General features: G+C 41.2%; 1 protein-coding gene across 2 annotated transcripts; it reads right to left on the reverse strand.

Annotated features, from left to right (window-relative positions):
- Positions 1 to 3,315: 3,315 nt before the first annotated feature.
- grnb (granulin b) lies at positions 3,316 to 18,233 on the reverse strand. Of its 2 annotated transcripts, none has more exons than XM_005913780.3 (17): positions 18,098 to 18,233; positions 17,735 to 17,810; positions 14,564 to 14,704; positions 12,288 to 12,413; positions 11,554 to 11,667; positions 10,245 to 10,386; positions 9,996 to 10,123; positions 9,678 to 9,807; positions 9,502 to 9,593; positions 8,733 to 8,877; positions 8,203 to 8,309; positions 7,797 to 8,033; positions 7,074 to 7,310; positions 5,118 to 5,372; positions 4,808 to 5,041; positions 4,200 to 4,409; positions 3,316 to 3,941 (listed from the first exon to the last, which is right to left on the reverse strand). In XM_005913780.3, exons 2-17 carry the CDS (start codon positions 17,735 to 17,737, stop codon positions 3,795 to 3,797), a joined length of 2,448 nt encoding a protein of 815 aa, XP_005913842.1. In that variant the 5' UTR covers positions 17,738 to 17,810; positions 18,098 to 18,233; the 3' UTR covers positions 3,316 to 3,794. The 2 variants fall into 2 exon arrangements, with proteins under 2 accessions (XP_005913842.1, XP_005913840.1); XM_005913778.3 differs by having other exon boundaries at positions 4,200 to 4,448; positions 18,098 to 18,232.
- Between the last annotated feature and the right edge of the window lie 978 nt (positions 18,234 to 19,211).

Here is a 19,211-nt window from a genome sequence, read left to right on the forward strand (position 1 = left end):
GCATAAAAAGCAGGCGCTCCTGTACCTTATAGGCTGGTGGCCATGATAGAAGTGTGCACATTATGTTCCAGCAGTCTTTGCTAAGATTTAAATTCATGGTTATATTTTCACTTTCATGATGCAACATGTCTCCCGTTAATGTGGCCAAACAACAAACCTTGATTAATCTATCCAGAGGAGGTTACTCCCCTCGCTGCTCTTTGAATCACAATGACAAACTGTAGTTGGGCTGTGATGGTCAGTATTCAATGAAATTGGTGACATTTTAGATACAAACATGGGCGTGAATCAATCAACTCTGTGTTGAAGTGATTGTCGGACTGCTGATGACTGAATGTGTCTGATCAGATCTCAGCATCAGAGTGGTCGTCCTGCCGCTGATTCTGCTGTTGGAGAATATCGTCCCGTATTTCTACTGGAAGGTACTGAACCCATCTTTGTGCTGAGAATGAACGCTTTATTGGGCTGAAAAGACAAGTGACGCAGTCAGTCTGACACATGTGCTGTCATGTCTCGCCGACACATGTGCTGTCATGTCTCTCCAGGCCCGCAGGGGGCAGATGCTGAGCAGACAGGAGACCAGTGGGCTGATTGACACTAACCTCTGTGTTTGTGCATCTCCAGAAGGTCAAAATGAGACCTCATCAGTGTGATTTCCTTTTCTCCTCAAAAACCTGCTGTATACAGTCAGACCCATGCAGCGCTACTGTGAGCAATAAACTGCACAAAAATGATGGGTGTATATAAAGTCTGAAGGTTATGTAAACACGCCAGAATAATTAAATGCCAGAATGTCGTAGCAATTATTTCATGGTTAAAGCTTTACAAGGTTAAGATGCGAACCCAACTTTGGCAGTGTTTCTCCAGTTGTGCCCAATATCATCAGTAAGGAAGTCATTTTTGGCCAAAAAGTAAAAAAAAAAAAATAATAATTTACAATCTTTTCTTGTGCATTTGTTTTAGTTTTCCAATTTGAGTGCTTTTCCTTTTTAAGAAGTTTGCATTTTTAATATGTACACATACACAGAAAATGTTAGTTTCTACTTTGGGATTTTGCTTTTGTTTTGTGATAATCAATTGTACTTTTATGGTATATTGTAACATTTATTACAAGTGCATATTAATATTTTTCTATATTAAAAATTTGAGCTTGAAATACTATGATAGAGATATGATAAAGTTCATCTATGAAGAACACAGGTCACCATGTACAAAGTTGCTAATCAGGGTGTTCTCTAGCAAATGCCAAACATGCTGCTACGTGTTGGGCTGTAAGCAAAACCCCCAACTGTGGACGTAGGGCCCTCATGGAGTCAGTTTCTGACTGTTTGAGCAGACACATGCACATTCGTGGCGTGCTGGAGGTCATTTTGCAGGGCTCTGGCAGTGCTCCTTGCACAAAGGCGGAGGTAGTGGTCCTACTGCTCGGTTATTGCCCTCCTACAGCAGCCTCCACATCTCCTGATGCACTGGCCTGTTTCCTGGTAGCACCTCCATGCTCTGGCCACTACGCTGACAGACGCCGCAAACCTTTTTAACCACACCCCAGATTGATGTGCCATCCTGGCTGAGCTGTGCTACCTGAGCCACTTGTGTGGGTTGTAGACTCCGTCTCATGCTACCACTAGAGTGAAATCACTGCCAGCAGTCAAAAGTGACCAAAACATCAGCCAGAAAGCACAAGTACTGAGAAGTGGTCTGTGGTCACCACCTGCAGAACCACTCCTTTACTGGGGATTGCCCATCATTTACACCTGTTGTCTGTTCCATTTGCAGAACATGTGAAATTGATTGTCAGTGTTGCTTCCCAAGTGGACAGTTTGATTTCACAGAAGTGTGATTGATTTGGAGTTAAACAGTGTAAGTGTTTCCTTCATTTTGAGTGACACCTGCACACATTTTAACAAAACACCACAAACAAGCAAAGGAAATCAGCGAAATGAACTTTTATTTTCAGATGGAGCCAATCTGTAAACCACTTTACATGACAGTTATTTAAAAGTCATTGAAATTACTTAAGTTTAAGAGATCGTTCAGCTTTTTAGGAACTCCTGAATCTACAAACAACATATTACCAACTGTGACACTGACCAAGTCTCAATTCACAAATAACTCCAAAAGATTCTCCTGAGCGCCTGTGTTATGTTTCCATGAAGACAAAGATGCAAATCAACATTACAACTGCACAAAACAAAAGACTTTCCAAAGGATACAAGTAACTCCTACTGAAGAAGGCACAAACTGCTCGATGCTTGTTCGTGTCCCGTCAGCTTCCAAATGAGGAAAGAAATGTTGTTTTAATTATTGTTGTTTATTTATTTATTTTTTATTAATGGTGCTGCTTGTTGGTAGCAACATTAAAACAGCAACAAGCAGCCAAGTTGTGGCAAAAGCGTGAAATGGTTATGAAAACCTCTGATTAAAAACTGGCTCAGCCATGAAATGTTCCGATAAATCCTTCGTTTCTGGAAGTGAAATGTCTAAAATTTTCCTCTCACCTTTACAGACGCCTACATTTCAGTTTGCATGTACAACAATAAATGTTTGACAGTCTGCTGTATGATGTTTTTTTTTAAAACTCTTAAGAGTCAGTGAAACATCGAGTCTCCAGACACCAAAACCACTTTACCATAAAGTAAATGTGCCCACAATCACAGCAGCTCGATTTCATCCTCTAAGCCTGAAACAGTCAAATTAACAACTGCATTAATAAATTCAGAAACACTGGAAACAATTCCAAAGGCTACCTGTTAGTTTGCCCAGATTTGCGGTTTTTCCACTGTTCAAGTGGCTAATTTGTGGTTTTGCTATTTTAATGAATAAACTATCAGGAAAGATGATACAGTTCTGCTGACTTAACAAAAACTGCCTTTTAGAGAAGACACGTGGTTAAAGTCAGATTATTTAGGAAATGTTGCTCACAAGGCAGTTTGTACATTCATGATTCTCTTCCAGAGAAGTAGACCAGCTCTGTGCACTCATGTTTAAACACTAATCAGGAAGTTTCTTTCGTGAAAGTATCAACAAATGTCATCAAAATATGCATAAGATTTGTTACACAAACTCAAAGGAACTGCCAACCTTGGTACAAAAACCTGCTCCTCTATCTTAAAGGTTGAAGAGTGCATTCTCCACCCGCTGCACCCACCTGTTGTTTAAAGTTTTGGGCAGCCAATCAGAAGATACGTAGAGCTAAAGGAGTGAAGCAGCCAATTTCAGACAGAATGAACTGAGAGCAGGCGTCAAGCTCCCTGTATGGGTTCATTATTTTAAGTTCACTCATGCTAAGCTGCTCTGTCTGAAGAAAAGAAAAAAAAAAAAAAAAAAAGCAGAAACAATCGACTTTCAAAAGAGACGAATTCACTGAAGTTTATTTTGAAATGGGGTTTGTTACCTATAAGAACACTTCAGATCTGACATTAACAGATAACACCGCAGGTTGAAACGGACGCACTGTAAAGCTGTCCTGGAACCTAGATGTGGAGTGGTTCTGAAGGAGTGCAATAAATATTTTCAACCAGAATGCAGGCTAGGTTTCACCTGCTTCCCCCTTGAAAACTACTTCAACTTCACTAAAATTCCTTCAATGGCAAAAAGCAATTAAACAAATGTTTTTCCTGCATATGTGGACCAAATCCCCCCCAACCACACAAAACTCAAAAATACGCAAGAGTGCAAAAAACTCAGTGAATGCACCTCCACGAAATGAAACGGGAAGAAGCCCTTCTTGTCCACAGACAACACCAGTAGATGACATAACGGAAAGATTGAGATCATCATTGCACTTCAGTGGATTAGAGTCCGTGGGGGACAGTGTCTCTCTTTCGGTCCCAAAACCACGAGTCCCAGGTCAGCTGGGTCTGCAAGGTGCAGCCTCCGGCCTTGAGGTCGCACGAGTACCCGGCAGGACAGCAGTGCTTCGAGTCAAAGCAGCAGACGGCCTGAGAACAGACAGCGTGTTCAGCACCGAATCAAAGGCTCAAACTTCTTTTATTCTAAACAAACATGAGCTGAATGAATTCAGCAACAATAAAAGTCGATTATCATAGATGAGTAGCAGCACAGCAACATACAGTATACCTGCTAAGTTTTAACATAAACATTCCAAAATCGAGCCTAGAACAAGGACCATCCAAAGTCACTGCTGGAAGAATGACTTCAAATGTAAATGAGTGGGAGGGACCGACAGGTGAACGTACCCTGGGGGAGGGGCAGCAGCTCCACTCCGTGGCGGAGATCTTACAGCAGGTGTCTCGTTTGGAGCAGCGAAACTCGCCCCTGCCATCACACGCCACATCCTCCTCTGCTTCCTTCACAGACTGTTGCACTTCGATCTGAGGGATGGTGCTGAGGTGGTGGTAGTGTTGTTTCTTCTCGCATGTTCCTGTCTGCATGTTGCAGGTGTAGCCCTGAGGGCAGCAGTGCTCGTGGTCAGTGCAGCAAACAGCCTGAGCAGAGACCACGATGCCAGATATTAACATGTTACAGCCACGAGTGAAGCATTTCAGTGATTCCTATTAAGCTTTTCCTTATATACACTATTGAACACTCCAAAAATATGGTCTAAATGGCAATTGTATTTCCTGCTGTAAGCACCAAATTTGTTTAAACAGGAAAGAAAGCCGGTTTTAAATCACTTTTGAAACTGCTGTCTGATTCATTTTAGTCTGTTGTGAAACCAAATGATATTCTACATCAGCAAGACACTGCAGAAATGTCACAGATCAGTTTGTGATCTTATCAAATGAGCACCTTTGTGGAAAACTTGAGGATTTAATGACAGTCTGAACATCACTGATGCACAAACCTTGAACAGCGGGCAGCAGCCCCACTTTCCGGTCTTCAGCTTACAGCAGGTCGTCCCTGAAGCGCAGCTGCTCTTGTTGTCACATTTAACGTCGATCACGGCGCCCGGCTCTGTTACAGCGCTCACTTTGGCGAACCACGGTATAACATGGGAACCTCTGGAGCAGGAGAAGTGGTGGGGCTCACAGGTGTGTCCGCTGGGGCAGCAATGGTTTCCATCTTTGCAGCAGACAGCCTGACGGGCAACACGGGTAACTGACACTCTCCCATTTAAAAAGAATTAATAATTTAAAAAGGGAGGTTAAACTCACGTTTGGCAGAGGGCAGCAGCCCCATTTGTGTTCCTTTTCCATGAAGCAGCAGGTCGTGTCTCTAGGACAGCTGGTCTGGGTGTCGCACATGTTCTGAGTTGGATGGGAAACAGTCTGGCCGAGCTCCTCCTGCAGGGCTGGGATCTTCTTCAGCCAGGCCACACTGAGGCCACCGGGTTTGTCACAGGTGCCCTCTGCCACATTGCACTTGTAGCCTTTGGGGCAGCAGTGCTCGTGATCGTTGCAGCACACAGCCTGGAACGAAACAAGGAACGAGTTCTACATCACAGATGGAAATCCTTCAAAACATCACAAGCTGCTCTTCTGTTGATGAAACAGCTGAAAAGTTATCCTCATTTTATTTGACACCATATGATCCCTCTCTAGTCAGCTTCAAAACACCAACTAATTGTCTACTATAGAGAGTTCTGTTGTTAAACCACTGGTTCCAGGTGTAAATCTCAGTGTTTCCTGTTACATCTTCCCAAAAGAGAAGGAGTATTTTGGATGATTTAACACATCTATACCTTTAAAATCAAACTTTTGAATTTCGATCAGTTTGTCTTTACCTCTGAAAAATCCACTCAGGTATACCAGCTGTCTCAAAGTAGAAGTACAGAAAATCTCTACAGTCACATGAGGGAGAACAGGGTTGAGAGCATAGGTTGACCAAAATTACTGAAACTGTGCAATGAAGTCACTGAAACAGCCACTTTGACGGGCCCATGCCTGATCACCCGGTCAGCTGCCATGTGACTGAAACAGTAATAAGACCAAGTTAGTCTGATACCGGTCTGTGACTGAACAGGGGTCATGTAGACAATTGCACTCAGAAGAGGAGAAAAAAACAAAAAACAAAAAACAGAAAACAAAAAACAACCCTTAAAAACAAAGTTGCTGCAGGATGGAAACTTAACTGCAACGTTACAATGTAGCGCTTGGCAACATCCCATTTTTATGGATTAACAACAAAACAACTGGCTGTTAACCAGTTAAGTTGATTCCTGTGAACAAACAAAGATGAGATGTGGTCAGCCTTCAACTGAGACCAGTTGCCTATTGGAAGGTCAGCCCATGTAGTCAGCTTATGGCCGGGTTGTTGTCCAAAGGTTGAGCATTTTTCAGGCTGGTCAACACATCTAATTGCCAACAGTTACAGACCAAATAAAGATTCAATACATATTCAAATGAAGTTTCCCCGAGTTACAAGCAGGCTGCTGTCCCGATCCATTTTGTGTTTAAACTAGTGTGAATGAGACATTACTGAAATGCACTCAGAGCCACAGCTGACTTCTTATTTTCCATCCTCAGACTTGGGTTTGATTGACATTTTCTAACCATCACACGTCTTAAGCTGGACTGTAATCACTGTTCACATTGGATCTAGGATTACCTGGGGACCTCTAATGAATTTAATTCAGGATTAGGAGGGGCGTGCATGTGTCTAAATCACATAAGGTCCCCTGGTACTAGTAATCCTGTGCAAATAGGGCTTAACAGATGAGTATGAACTTTCAAGACCTGGAAGCTGGAATCTACAAGCCCACTTCCTGAAATAATGGTCAAATCATCTACTACTACTACTACTACTACAGTAAACAAATAACCACCTAGAAATAGGTCATGACCTAAAGATGAGCCACTTATGCACCATGAAAGCACTCCTGGGATCACACAGGAATTAGGAGATGATGCCAGGCAAAAAAAAAAAAGAAAAAAAAAAAAAAAGAGAAATTACAGAGGCTCGGTGGTTAATGTTAACCAAATCATTACAATTTCTGTCGTGTTTGAATGTGCTGTGGATAAAAATAATTCAAGTATCAGTAAGAAAAATTAGAACAGGATGTCAGAAATAACCACAGCTGACACCAAGAACAAACAAACCCTTGGCTATTTGCACATCAAAGTTAAATCTGGCCAGCACATATGATCAGGAGGCAGAAAGGAGATGCTGACCTGTGGTAAGGGGCAGCAGGCCCACTGTCCGGAGTTCATTTTACAGCAGGTGGAGCCCCACGGACATCTGGTCTTCTCATCGCATTTCTCATCCTCCACCTCCAAGGTCAGAGCTGCTACCTTTGTCAGCCAGGAGACGGGCGGAGAGAAGCCCCGAGGGTCATCGCAAGTTTCGGCTGCCAGGTTGCAGACTTTGCTGTGAGGGCAGCAATGGATGTGATCATCACAGCAAACAGCCTGCAGGTACACACACAATACAGACCAGAGGAGTGTTACACTGAACTACTAGAAAGCCATTTAAGCTAATTACTTTTTTTTTTTAATTTACAAATGTAAACTCTTAAGATCATAAGTCTCCTGTGTGAGCGTCCTGGGCAGCATTAATTTAGCACGTCTTTCCAAAGGCGGTGATCGGTACCCGCTCCCTCATCAAGTCTGCTTGTTTAACACACACACCAATTTGCTCTTTGTGAGTCTTTGAAATAAATTAGCATCATGTTTGTTTAAGAATTAGCTCATTGTTACTAGCTCACCCGCTGACCTGCGCCACTGTTCGCCCACTCACATCAGCATGAGTTTGCCCTCCTCAGAAAAATCTGGCTCAGTTCTCTGTTGATGGTTTGAGCCTGATGTACTTGTGGTTACAGGATTTTCATGAGCTCAGCATTTTGAATACTAGAGACAGGACAGAAGAAAGCAGTCCTCACTTCAGCCCCGGATTACCTGACGCAGCGGACAGCAGGCCCAACCGCCACTCGCAGTCTTGCAGCAGGTGGATTTCCCAGGACATGTCGTTGATTTGTCGCACCTGTTGTTACCGTCTTCCAGTAAAGGAAATACCGGCACGTGTCCAAGCATGGGAGTCACGGCGTTACCTGTGGAGTCGTCGCACGTGGAGCTTTTCAGGTTACAAATGGTGCTGTGGGGGCAGCAGTGCAGGTGGTCCTCACAGCACACAGCCTGCAGGGATGAGGAACAACCCAGACTTTGAGTCTGCAAATGAACTACTACATTACCTAAAGGAGAGCCCGTTAATAAGCTCTACTCATGTTTATTAATGGACAATAACTCACATGAGTTACAGAGTCCCTGTCGGAGAGGAGAACAGGTCATTAAAGGAAAAGTGTACCTGTGGTAACGGACAGCAGGCCCAGTCTCCTTTCAGTGTTTTACAGCAGGTGCTTCCGTCAGCACAGGCCACAGAGTCGTTGCAGGGGATGGAATGGACTGAAAGGTCTGCAGAACAATAAAAATCACCACCACAGAAGCTAACATTTTTAGATTCCTGTAACACTGCTTGACTCAATGAAACGTTTTGAGGGGGGGGGGGGGAACAAACAAAAAAAACAAACAAACAAACAAAAACAAACAACCCCCAATGCAGCACAACCAGATATACATTTCACACATTCTTCTTCCTCCTTGTCAAATTTTGGCACAAAGAAACCCAATCACTGACAAGATGAAAACAGATGGAGAAAAGCTTCTTCCCACTCCACTCAAAATGTTAAAGTTGACGAATTTCAGTCAAAAACAGACTAAGGCAACATTACTGAAGATATTAATAAAACAGTTTGTATTAAAACATGTTTTTCTCTGAAACACATTAAATATTTAGAGTTTGATCACAGAAGATGTGACGATGGCCGTCTCACTCACCTTTTCTCTGGACTTTAAGGAGCTCGGTTGCAGCTTCTGCCAGTGTCATGGTGGGGTTTCTCTGGGTAGACACACAGGTCCTGTGGTACAAGTCGCACTCTGAGCCTGCAGGGCAGCAGTGGATGCGATCTGAACAACAGATGGCCTGAAAGAAGAAGTAAATCTTTGCAATCAATGATTGTGTGAAAGTGAGAACTCAACCTCATCAAATACTGCATTTCCTCCCCCGAGCTGCTCTCCTGGGCCTTTACTGCAACTACCTTCATTTATGAGTCTGTGTGCTTTCAGTAACTGAAAAGCTATTGAGCAGAGCTCAGGTGAAGGACTTGTACACTGAAGAATATCCCTGCCTTGATTTTGCAGTGTTTTTGGCTAATTATCCATTCATTTTGAAGCACTGTGCAGCTTATTCTGGTTTTTCAGTCTAATGATTACTTCATTCATTGCAACGTCGTAGCATTTCTTTCAACCTTGTATTGAGAGTTTCAGAGGAAAACTACCAAAAGGAAGTCTTAACACTTTGAATCAACTCTCCATAAGTATTTCAAATTCATAAATGAAAGGAAATTCCAACAGGGACTCATTACATTTGAGCAAAAGCAGCCTTCAGTTTGTTAAATATGCCACTTATTTGATATCTAAAAAGACTAAACACCTGATAAAATATTAAAAAGCTTCACAATGACCTTTAGATAGTAAGAGTCGGTCTCTCTGCAACTTCCTGTTCATCTAAACTGACCCCATCGCTCAGTGACTTCATACTACTTACACTGGGCATCGGGCAGCAGCCGTAGGTGTCGTTGATCATCTTGCAGCATGTGGTGTGATCAGGACAAAATGACTTCTTGTCTGGACAACTGACTGAGGGGATGACAGAAGTGACACGGGATCCATCAATAAAATCCTATTCAATGTTTGTTTTTTTAATTTAAAGATAAGACTTACTGTCACTGGCTACAGCAGGGATCTTCTTCATCAGGGGCATGACTGTCTCGCCACGCCTACACCGTGAATGCTTCAGGTCACACTCCATGTTGGCAGGGCAACAGTGAAGGTGATCCTCACAGCATGTGGCCTGCATGAGATTCAAACACAGGATGTTTTAGCCTTATTAGGAACCCTCGTGTCAATGTTTTCCTCCAATCAGTACAGTAAGAATCAAACCGCTTTAATTCAGCAACATAAAAATATGAAAAACGCTGGAAACTGTTGGAATACTTGAATTCAAATCACTTGTACTACATCTACAGCATTTATATGCACCTTTGGGTATGGGCAGCAGCCGTACTCTCCGCTGGGTAGCAGACAGCATGTGAAAGCGTTCGGGCAGCTGAGTTTCCCATCAGGGCACGATATTGAACTGCCAATGGAAGCTACAAAAGTAGTAAGACCTAAAAAGAAACGCAGTCTTCTGTTAACACTACAGTATCATCTGCATATAAATTTAGAAACGTTGTAAGTGAATACATGATCATCACATTTCACTGTTTATTTATATGATGTAATCCCCACCTGGGTTATTCCCTCTCCTTCTAGCAGGTAGTTTGGCCAGCAGAGGGAAAGACTCCAGCGAGGCAGAGACGCACCGCAAGTGAGCGATATCACACTTTGTTGCCTCAGGGCAGCAGTGGCGCCTATCGTCACAACACACCGCCTGCAGAGAGAAGATCACGGGATCGTGAAGCACACCAGCACTATAGATATACAACTGGGACATGAAATATGAACAATTGATGCACGTGAGACATTTAAATTCAGTATATAGAGTAGTTTGAATAAAACAGGCAGATGTGCCTTTCGATTAAAGCAAATGAGCACCGATTGCTGAATGTGCAGCCAACAAACACCATCTGATTCCAAGGAAATGCTGCAGCTTCAATGAGTTTTAAATACTGAAGAAATTCAAAGTGTTTCATTTGAAGCAAATAAATGTCTAAAACTGGTCATTTCACTCTGAACAGACATTTTTATTTTATTTTCCACCAGGAGTATACAGAGATTATAAGACTTATATTCACAATATTAGCCATTATCAGAATATGAAAAAGCTGAAATGTATAAAGTTTTCATTTTTGGTGTGTCTAAATCAAATCCTAAGTGTCTGACATTTTAACACTTACTTTAGATTCTGACATTTCTATAGTTTTAGCTGCTTTCAGGATCGATCAAGTTCCCCCTCTTTGCCTTTGCTGGCAGCTGCAGAGTGCTGAAATCAGCAGCTATGAGTGATTCAGCAAAAGGTCAGACTCACTAATTTTGACTTCAGAAAATGTGCAGTCTGTGGCAGACGTGCAGTGTCATTCTGTGTTGCCAGCCAATTTGTTCATGAAGCAACTTCAGAACCACACAACCACCCCTCAATGAGTGCTGAGGCAACATGATTGAAGACATTGGCAAATAGATGCAACACAGACAACCACAAGTCTAATGACACTTTTTTTTTTAAAATATAAAATGAATGATCACTGCTAAGGATTTAAAACAGAGTCATCACTAAATGAAGTGTCAGGAATTTGTGGTAGTAGAAGGGTTGCAAATAAACTTAAAGATTCTTAAAGCTGTTGCATTTTCTAAGCCTTTACATCTAAACATGGTCTGAAACCATTTGAATGTGTGTGTGAAACTTGAGGCAAACTGAAGTGCATATTAAACATACAGTGTTGGTGAAGAAATACATCACATTTCATTTTAAACAGCTACAAACTTTCATAGGCAGCCTGTCAAGAACTCAGCTGATCATTTTTTGGTGTGAGAAACCTGGGGCTTGTGTAGAGTCAGTGATTTTAGGCAAAGAGATGGCGTTTGTGCTTATGTGTGTCACCTTGGCTAAGGGGCAGCAGCCCCAGGAGCTGTCAGGAAGCTGGCAGCAAGTCGTGTCATCCGGACACTCAGACACCTGGTCCGGACAAACGACTGCCTTCACCGTCTCCTCGAGCTGAAGCAATCACATCACAGCCAACGCATACAAATGCAAGGACGCCACATGGTCAAACAAACAAAAGGTTTAAAAACACTCAAATATGAACAGTTCAAGGAGTCAATAATCAATTAAAACACACTGAAAATCACTTCAGCCACAGCGTAATATACATATATAAAATATTGATTTTCCTTGCAAGACAAGAGAACACACAACTGCTGGAGAGATTAAGTCCGTGGAAACATCTTGGCGCTGCACCAAGAGAGATCAGGTAGCGTGTGTGGGGGAGGTCGAAGCATCTGTGCTTGTAGTGCCATCGTGAAACCAACACTATTGCGCCTCTCAATACTCTGCACGTTTCAAAAACATTCCCCGCACCTCTTCAAACACCTTATTTACCCATGAGAGTCATTCTTTTACGTCATTTGTTTTTGGGGTGGGAGGAACGTACAAAGCAGATAAGACAATTCCATTATTTTGACAAATAACACCAACTGAGCAAACGTATCCAGATAACAAAACTGAGCTTGGTTCACTGGAGATTCCTTTAAGATGATCTTTCCATGGTTGTTGGTGGGGTAATCAACGTTAAGATGTCTAAAGACAGAAGCTAAGCTTTGCCCCACCCCCTTCACCTGAGGCTGGGTCGGGAGTCGTGTCATCCACGGCAGGGAAACTGTTTTATTGACGCATTTCTCATGGACCAAATCACACAGCGTGCCCTCGTAACAGCAGTGGAGGTGGTCTGAACAGCACTCTGCCTACAGGGGGATTCAAAGAGAGTGTAAGAGAAACAGGTTCACTGAGAGGAAACTTAAAAATTGAAATCTATTTTCAGTGACAGCAAACTGAAATTTTACAATACTATTTTTTCCAAGCAGAACATAAATACTGAGTTTTATTAGTTTATAGTACAAAAGTCATATAACATATACTGTCAATAATATGCATAATGTTCAAGGTCATTCTATGAAACTGTATGTTGACTGTTTTGTTCTATTAAACTTTCTAATACTATATTTTTAAAATAACTCCCCTTCAGCGTGTGAACAATATGAACAAGCTCTCAAAATTAAAACACCGTCAGAAGGAAGACGGCCCTGCACAGAGGGAAATAAAACCCCGTGTCATCCTCGATCAGTACAATGCACACTCAGTTCTCAGTGAGAGCGCTTTATGGCTGAGAAACTGCCCGAGTTTGAGCGCTTGCCTTATTCACAGCTAGCTTCTAGGAAAATTGTACTCTACAGCTCACATGCTGCAGGTTTCCAGTTTTACTCATTTACTGTGGCAGAACAAGCCAGAGTGGTGTCTGTGGGTAAAACTGCCATGTGACCCCGCCTACTGCGCCATTGAAGGCCCTCTAATGACTGTTTTAAATGGATTTAAAAAAAAAAAAAAAAAAATACTCATTTCCTCATTAAGTAGTCTTCATAGTCATGAGAAAGTTAATTTTCACAGGACCCTCTGCCGTCATGTGAAAAACCAAGTACAAGCCGTGACTCAGCAGATCGCTACAGACAACAACTTAAAGTAATTCTTTTCTACATGACCATGAGGCTTGGACTTTGCAGTGGAGGAATTTTTCCCACTCTTTGCAGTGTTGCTACTGATCCTTGAAGCATGTAGCATTGATTTGTGCACAGCTCTCTGAAGGTCCTGACTATATTTCTGTTGGGTTGAGGTCTGCAGCTTGACCTACTACTTCAATAACTTCAGTCTTTTCTTCCCCCCCCCCCCCATTCTGTTGTAGATTTGCTGCTGTGCTTACAATCATTGTGCTGGTGCATGATCCAGTTTGGACCACGCTTTGACCATTTGACTCTAAAGTACAACGCTGTGGCTGTGAAACAAACCCTCAGCTCTCCACCACTGTGCTGACATTTGGAATGACGTTTTAAGATTAGAGTTGATAAAGCATGTACTTGGGGCTGGAACACGTGACCCTGAACCCTCCCTTATTTATGCTGCAACAGGCCTAGGCTGCTGGGCACGTCCCATGATTGTTGATGATGTTATTAATAATCCCGGGCTTTCTTCCACAGAGCATCTTTTGTCACGTCTTCCTCCCCTTACACCCGACCGGTCGTGGCAGGTTGCTGCCCCTCCCTGAGCCTGATTCCAGGAGTTTCTTTCCTGTTCAAAGGGAGTTTTCTTTCCCACTGTTGCCAAGTGCTTGTTCATCAGGATCATCCAATTTTGGGAATTTCTTTGAATCTTTGTAGGGTCTTTATCATATAATATAAAGTGCATTGAGGTGCTTTTGTCATTTGGACAAATTACATCAAACGTTATTTATACAGTGCCAAACAAACATTGTTCTGCAACTCTTGTGGAATATTCACATGCAACTCTGCAAACCTAAGCTGTGCTGCCATGACAAGGCACTTTTTCCTGACACTTGTAAACAAGTCATACCCGTTTCTTTTTTTTGTTTAGTTTCTTTTTTTTGTAAATTGTGCGTCACAAACTTAAACACGCTGAGGCATGTAGAGTGTGAGATGCAGATCTTGGTTTTTTCAGTTTAAGCACTGGACAGTCTGATCTCATGGTAAACGTGCCAGGACCTGAACTCCTGGGAAGACTGGCAACTGTATCCAATGTTTTCCACTTATGTAGAATGACAGACTTCAGACTGACTGGAAACAGCTTTCTAACCCTCCCTTAGATTGATGGGCAGCAACAACTGCTCCTCTGAGATCATTACTGGCATCTTCCCTCTTCAGCACTGTGTTAAACACACAAATGCTTTAGACTAGCAAACTCTTCGTCGCTCACACTCACTGATGATCGATGAATCAAGTGCATTTGGTTAGCAGTACCTGGCTGCTACCCTCGTCTTAACTTATAGAAGCACGATAGTGTACTTGCTTAATATCCGGGTCAGACACAACAGTGACGGGTAACTCACACGTGGTAGCGGGCAGCATCCGTATCCCCCCTCAGTATTCTTGCAGCAGGTGTTTTTGTTCTGACATGTGTGTCCATTGGGACAGACCAGCGCCGAGCTCAGACCCAGCAGGGCCAAACACAAGAACCCCATCTGCAGAGCCTGAACACAGGGAACAGAGGACAGGGCTGTGAGCGATTAATACAAACCCTTATTGGGATTTCTGGGTTTTATTCTGGCTGTGAGTGAGGAGGAGGGAAACAAAGACAAGTATGTTTAGCAGCTGCAAAAGAATTTCAACTGAAACTGGATTTCGCCACTAAACAAACCCAGATCCTTCTGAGATTGACGTTCCCTTCATATCATAACCACTTTATGTCCTAAACAGCAGCACTATATATGGCAAGTCACGAGTTCAAGATTCAATTATTGGCTTTTGCAAAAACTCAGACTGAAAGTGACTCATGTCTATTATTTTTAGTTGGCCGCTAGCATCATTAACGGCCTTTTAACTCAAGCAGAAAGAACAGAATAACAGACTTAACTGACTACTGAATATGTAATGAAAAAAGATTTAGTGCTAATTTAAGACTGATTTTCCTCTGGACTGTTGTGATACAGCAGTGACTTTTTGTCCCAGAAAAACTAAACTCATTGGACGTTCCTGCTGGCTCATGTCACAAGTTTGTGATAACATTTTAATTGCTATACATTTTACAGGCAGTGAATTTAGGTTTCATCCATCCAGATAAAATAAATAAATAAAAATAAAACGTTTTCCATGTTATGAAGGTGGTTCACTTCTTCCTGGAGTACATAGCCATGATGTTATTATCTGCTCCAGTGCCGGTTAGATTCCACATTAGAGAACAGGTAAGAAATCGCCACCTACAGACCAATTAAGTCTTCAGAAAAATGGCATCACCGTTCCTGGAAGAGCTCTTGTTCATCTTGTTTGTCTTTGTTTTTCCCTCAAATGAGCATCAGGAATGAAAACAGATTATTAATACCACTTTGATGATACACACTGCTAAAGCACAGGTTAAGAGGAAATCACGAGAAAACACAAAACACTCTGAAATGTCTCCTAAAAGTCTGGATGCTTCTGACAAGGTGGCAATTCTGGGCTGAAACCACAAATATTTCCTCAAATCTAATTTAATAACAGTATGCACTGTAGACGGCAAGCAGTAGCATCTGTGGCAGGGATTTTAAACACAGACAGCTGCAGTTTATGGAGATGCTTTAATTTTAATACAAGTGAAAAGTTTGCCTCATGCAGCCTCTTGGAATTTAATTTTGTTAACAAGAAGCCTTCAAGTAGTCCAAACATAAACTTTAACTTTTATAAAAGCTTAGCCTTATAGAACTCCTCATTTTACATCTAATTACAGTTCAATTCAAAGATGACGCCTGAAACTGCCCAAATATGAAAATGAAGCTTGCTTTTACAGCTCTGTCACTTGAGACCAAGTTCCAACAAATACATTTTGCTGTAGTTAAGGACTTCTCATCTTTTGCAGATTCTGTACTGAGAATGAAAAAGGGATGTTCAAACTGAACACATGCAACATGTTTAAAATAGCGTTATGCGTCTGCTCAAAAAGTCAATTTTCACTTTCATATTTTTGTACTAGGTTAGCGTTGGGGTGCTTCTTTGCACTTCTCACTCTGGATAGCGTCCATATCTATTACTAATGGCATTCAGCTCCACTGCCATGAGCACAGGCAAATGCAACCTTTCAAATTTTATACACCTCAATACCCATTTAGCTTCATGAGTTCCTGTTCTACTAGAATCATTGCATTCTATTATTTAAAGATTTTACATCATTGCATTTCACAGGTTTCTATTTATTCGTTTCCTTCTCTTTTCTGTAACCTAAGTAAGACACCTGGTTTGTAATAGAGACATGTTCAATTTCAAAGATCCTATAGTCCCTCTTAAGTAGCTACTAGTACTGCAAAAAAGGGGCGCAAGAATTAAAATGCAATGTTTCAAAAAGCACAAAACACAAACTGTTTCCGTGCAGTTTGTCTCTCAGCCCGATCTCCAATTAGAGCGACTGTCCCACAATAAAATATTAATGTGCAATACTCTCAGAGATCGAGAAGATGTAGAGAGAGAGAGAGGAAAAAAAAAGCAAACATGAGGGGAAGATTAAAGATTAGGGACTGCTCAGGATGCTGACATTTGATAAATTTCCTGGCTTATGTTAACTACGGTCATATACAGATATCAGAGAGCAGATCTATAAGTAACGTGCTGCTGAAATGATCTGATCAGTTCATAAGATCTTTCAGCTCTGGATTGACATGCTGTTCATGGCATTTAGTTCAAGAGTACAAATCATTAAAGTAAATTCAAACAGGTAATCCACTTTAGTTTCACCTGCCAGATTCTAACTTTTACCAAATCGTCACACTGGCTACAAACTAGAAAGGAGTCATGATGGCTCATATAGTGGCTCAATCTTAAAATTTCTACCCAGTTTTTTTTAGGTTTAGAAAAACTGTCCCAGGTCATTTTGGGAGCAGTGACCCAAAGTGTTTGTGCAGGTCAATCCTGTCACCTGAGCAGACAAGTAAAACCTCAGGCATCGCTCCAGCCCAGCATGATGTCAGTCACCTGAGACAAGGTGTGAAAGGACAGCATTCCCTCTCTAAAACTGAAGAAGCCTCTTGGATGACAAGTAAAATATCTTATCTTATCTTATACCTTATGAAGTCCAGCTGCCTTATATTCCAGATCTAAAGACTACCATGACCCAGATAAGTGGGAACCTACACAGACAACCTACACACGATGCCAAAGGGCAACGCCACGACACCCATTTAAATCTAACGTGGGAGGGCAATATAAACAGATCTGGTACATAGCAAATGAAAATAGATAAGAAAAGGCTGCACCAACAGGGCAATAATGGAAGGTCTAGTTTCTTTGTAAACACACGTTAAGCTCACATTTCAATAAAAGACAAACATTACTGTCAACGACTTTAAAAGAACAACTGCAACAATTCATAACGTGAAAGATTGCTAAACTTCACCTGTGCATGTCAATATATGGTAAAGCTCGGGGATGGGGTTTAGTCGCTTTCCGCCCACTTTTTATTTATTTTTTCTTAAATATACAAACTAAACCTTTACAAAGCCAATACTGAAGCAATATATACGAAATAAAACATTTACCATGATTAGCAGGAATCCCGAGAGCAGGTAGAAAGAGTTTAATCGTTATCAGCACTGGGCACTTTTCTGCATACTCCTGAAAAACAGCAGTACACTGTCAGTCGATGTTATGCTTTTAGGAAATACTGCATTATACTACAGGGGGTAAAAGGAGTGACAACGTTTAAGAAAAATAACCTGGAACTTATAAAAAAATACCAGCTGAAAGGAGAGAGCTTTCTAACGCTAGCTTTTATAATAAAAATACAAGTTAGCGTAGCAGGCTATGCAGCTAAAAACAAAGCTAGCTGGTTTAAATGAAGTTAAGCGGATGTTCTCTTTTCTTTTTTAAATCAACGTACGAAACGGAAATCATCCTCTTACCTCGTCTGAAGGGCCACATACATGTACCGTTTGATGTGGTAGTGACAGCCTGCAACACCCAGAACGCACAAAGCAAACAGTCTCTGATAATACTTATATCACATGACGCCTGACACGTGACTCTACAGGCTAGCGTCTTAAAGGGCTAGTACACTGCAGCGTTCCAGGGTTAGGAAAATAAAACAACAACAACAAAATAATATAAAAATAGAATATTAAATTAACTTTTTATCTATTGCATTATTTGAATTTATGAAAACTTACGACACTGGCACAGATGTGGTAAGAATTCAAACATCACAAAGTATTGAAAGCATGTTTTCTGTAAGAGAAGGACGTTATAACTTAAAGCGGTGGGCAACGTCAAACCTACGGTTTTCGTGTTTGTGTGTGTGGAGAAAAACCATGGCAAAAGTTGCTTAAAACACATAGTCTTTATTAGGTATAATAAAAAGATAATGATGGTTGAATTTCAAATAATATCTCTGTTTATTTAGTTTTTATATTCTTTTTCTACTCAGATTTTGCAGTCAACATTCCAAAATTGGAGGTATTTTCCTTTGACGTGCGGAAATAAAATTGCGGAATTATAAAAACTATATATGAACATTTTTTTGCATTTCAAACAGTGCATAAATTATGTGCAAATATGTATGTTGATGTTCCTGAAGTTTCTATCAACAAGGAAGCTGAAACAATACTTCAGCACTTATGAAGAAGGGGTGGGATTAATTATATGTGCATACTTTCCACTCCTAGATGATTAGAATATGTAAAACATTATTGTTATTATTGTATACTTTATTTTGGTATTTTTTTTAAATCAAAGTAAATTAATTTATTTTACTTTATTTATTTGAAAACACTTAGTTTTCTAAATATTTGACACCTCAGGTTTACTTTATTCTTTTATCTTCTTGTCAGGTTTTTTGCCTGCTTCCTGATTTAGTTTGGCAGTGAGTTGTGTTTTGTGTCTTGTATTTAGATTTCCTTTAATTGTATCTTTGATCTTGATTCATTTCAGCTGTTTCTTTTCCTCCAGCTGTTTCCTCTCTCCTTGATTGCCCTCAGTATCCTTTGGTGGAACATCTATTTGCCATCTATTTGTTCTGCT

The sequence above is a fragment of the Haplochromis burtoni genome, unplaced genomic scaffold (assembly GCF_018398535.1).
Source record: "Haplochromis burtoni strain Fernald_Lab_line unplaced genomic scaffold, NCSU_Asbu1 Contig_6, whole genome shotgun sequence".
NCBI lineage: Eukaryota > Metazoa > Chordata > Actinopteri > Cichliformes > Cichlidae > Haplochromis > Haplochromis burtoni.

Bases quoted from the DNA above. Each gene is read 5' to 3' on its own strand.
- grnb (XM_005913778.3), bottom strand. The intron at 8,878-9,501 runs GTAAGTAGTATG...TTCTTCTTTCAG, and splicing joins GCTGCTGCCCGATGCCCAGT to GCCATCTGTTGTTCAGATCG. The intron at 3,942-4,199 runs GTACGTTCACCT...GTCTGTTCTCAG, and splicing joins GCTGCTGCCCCTCCCCCAGG to GCCGTCTGCTGCTTTGACTC.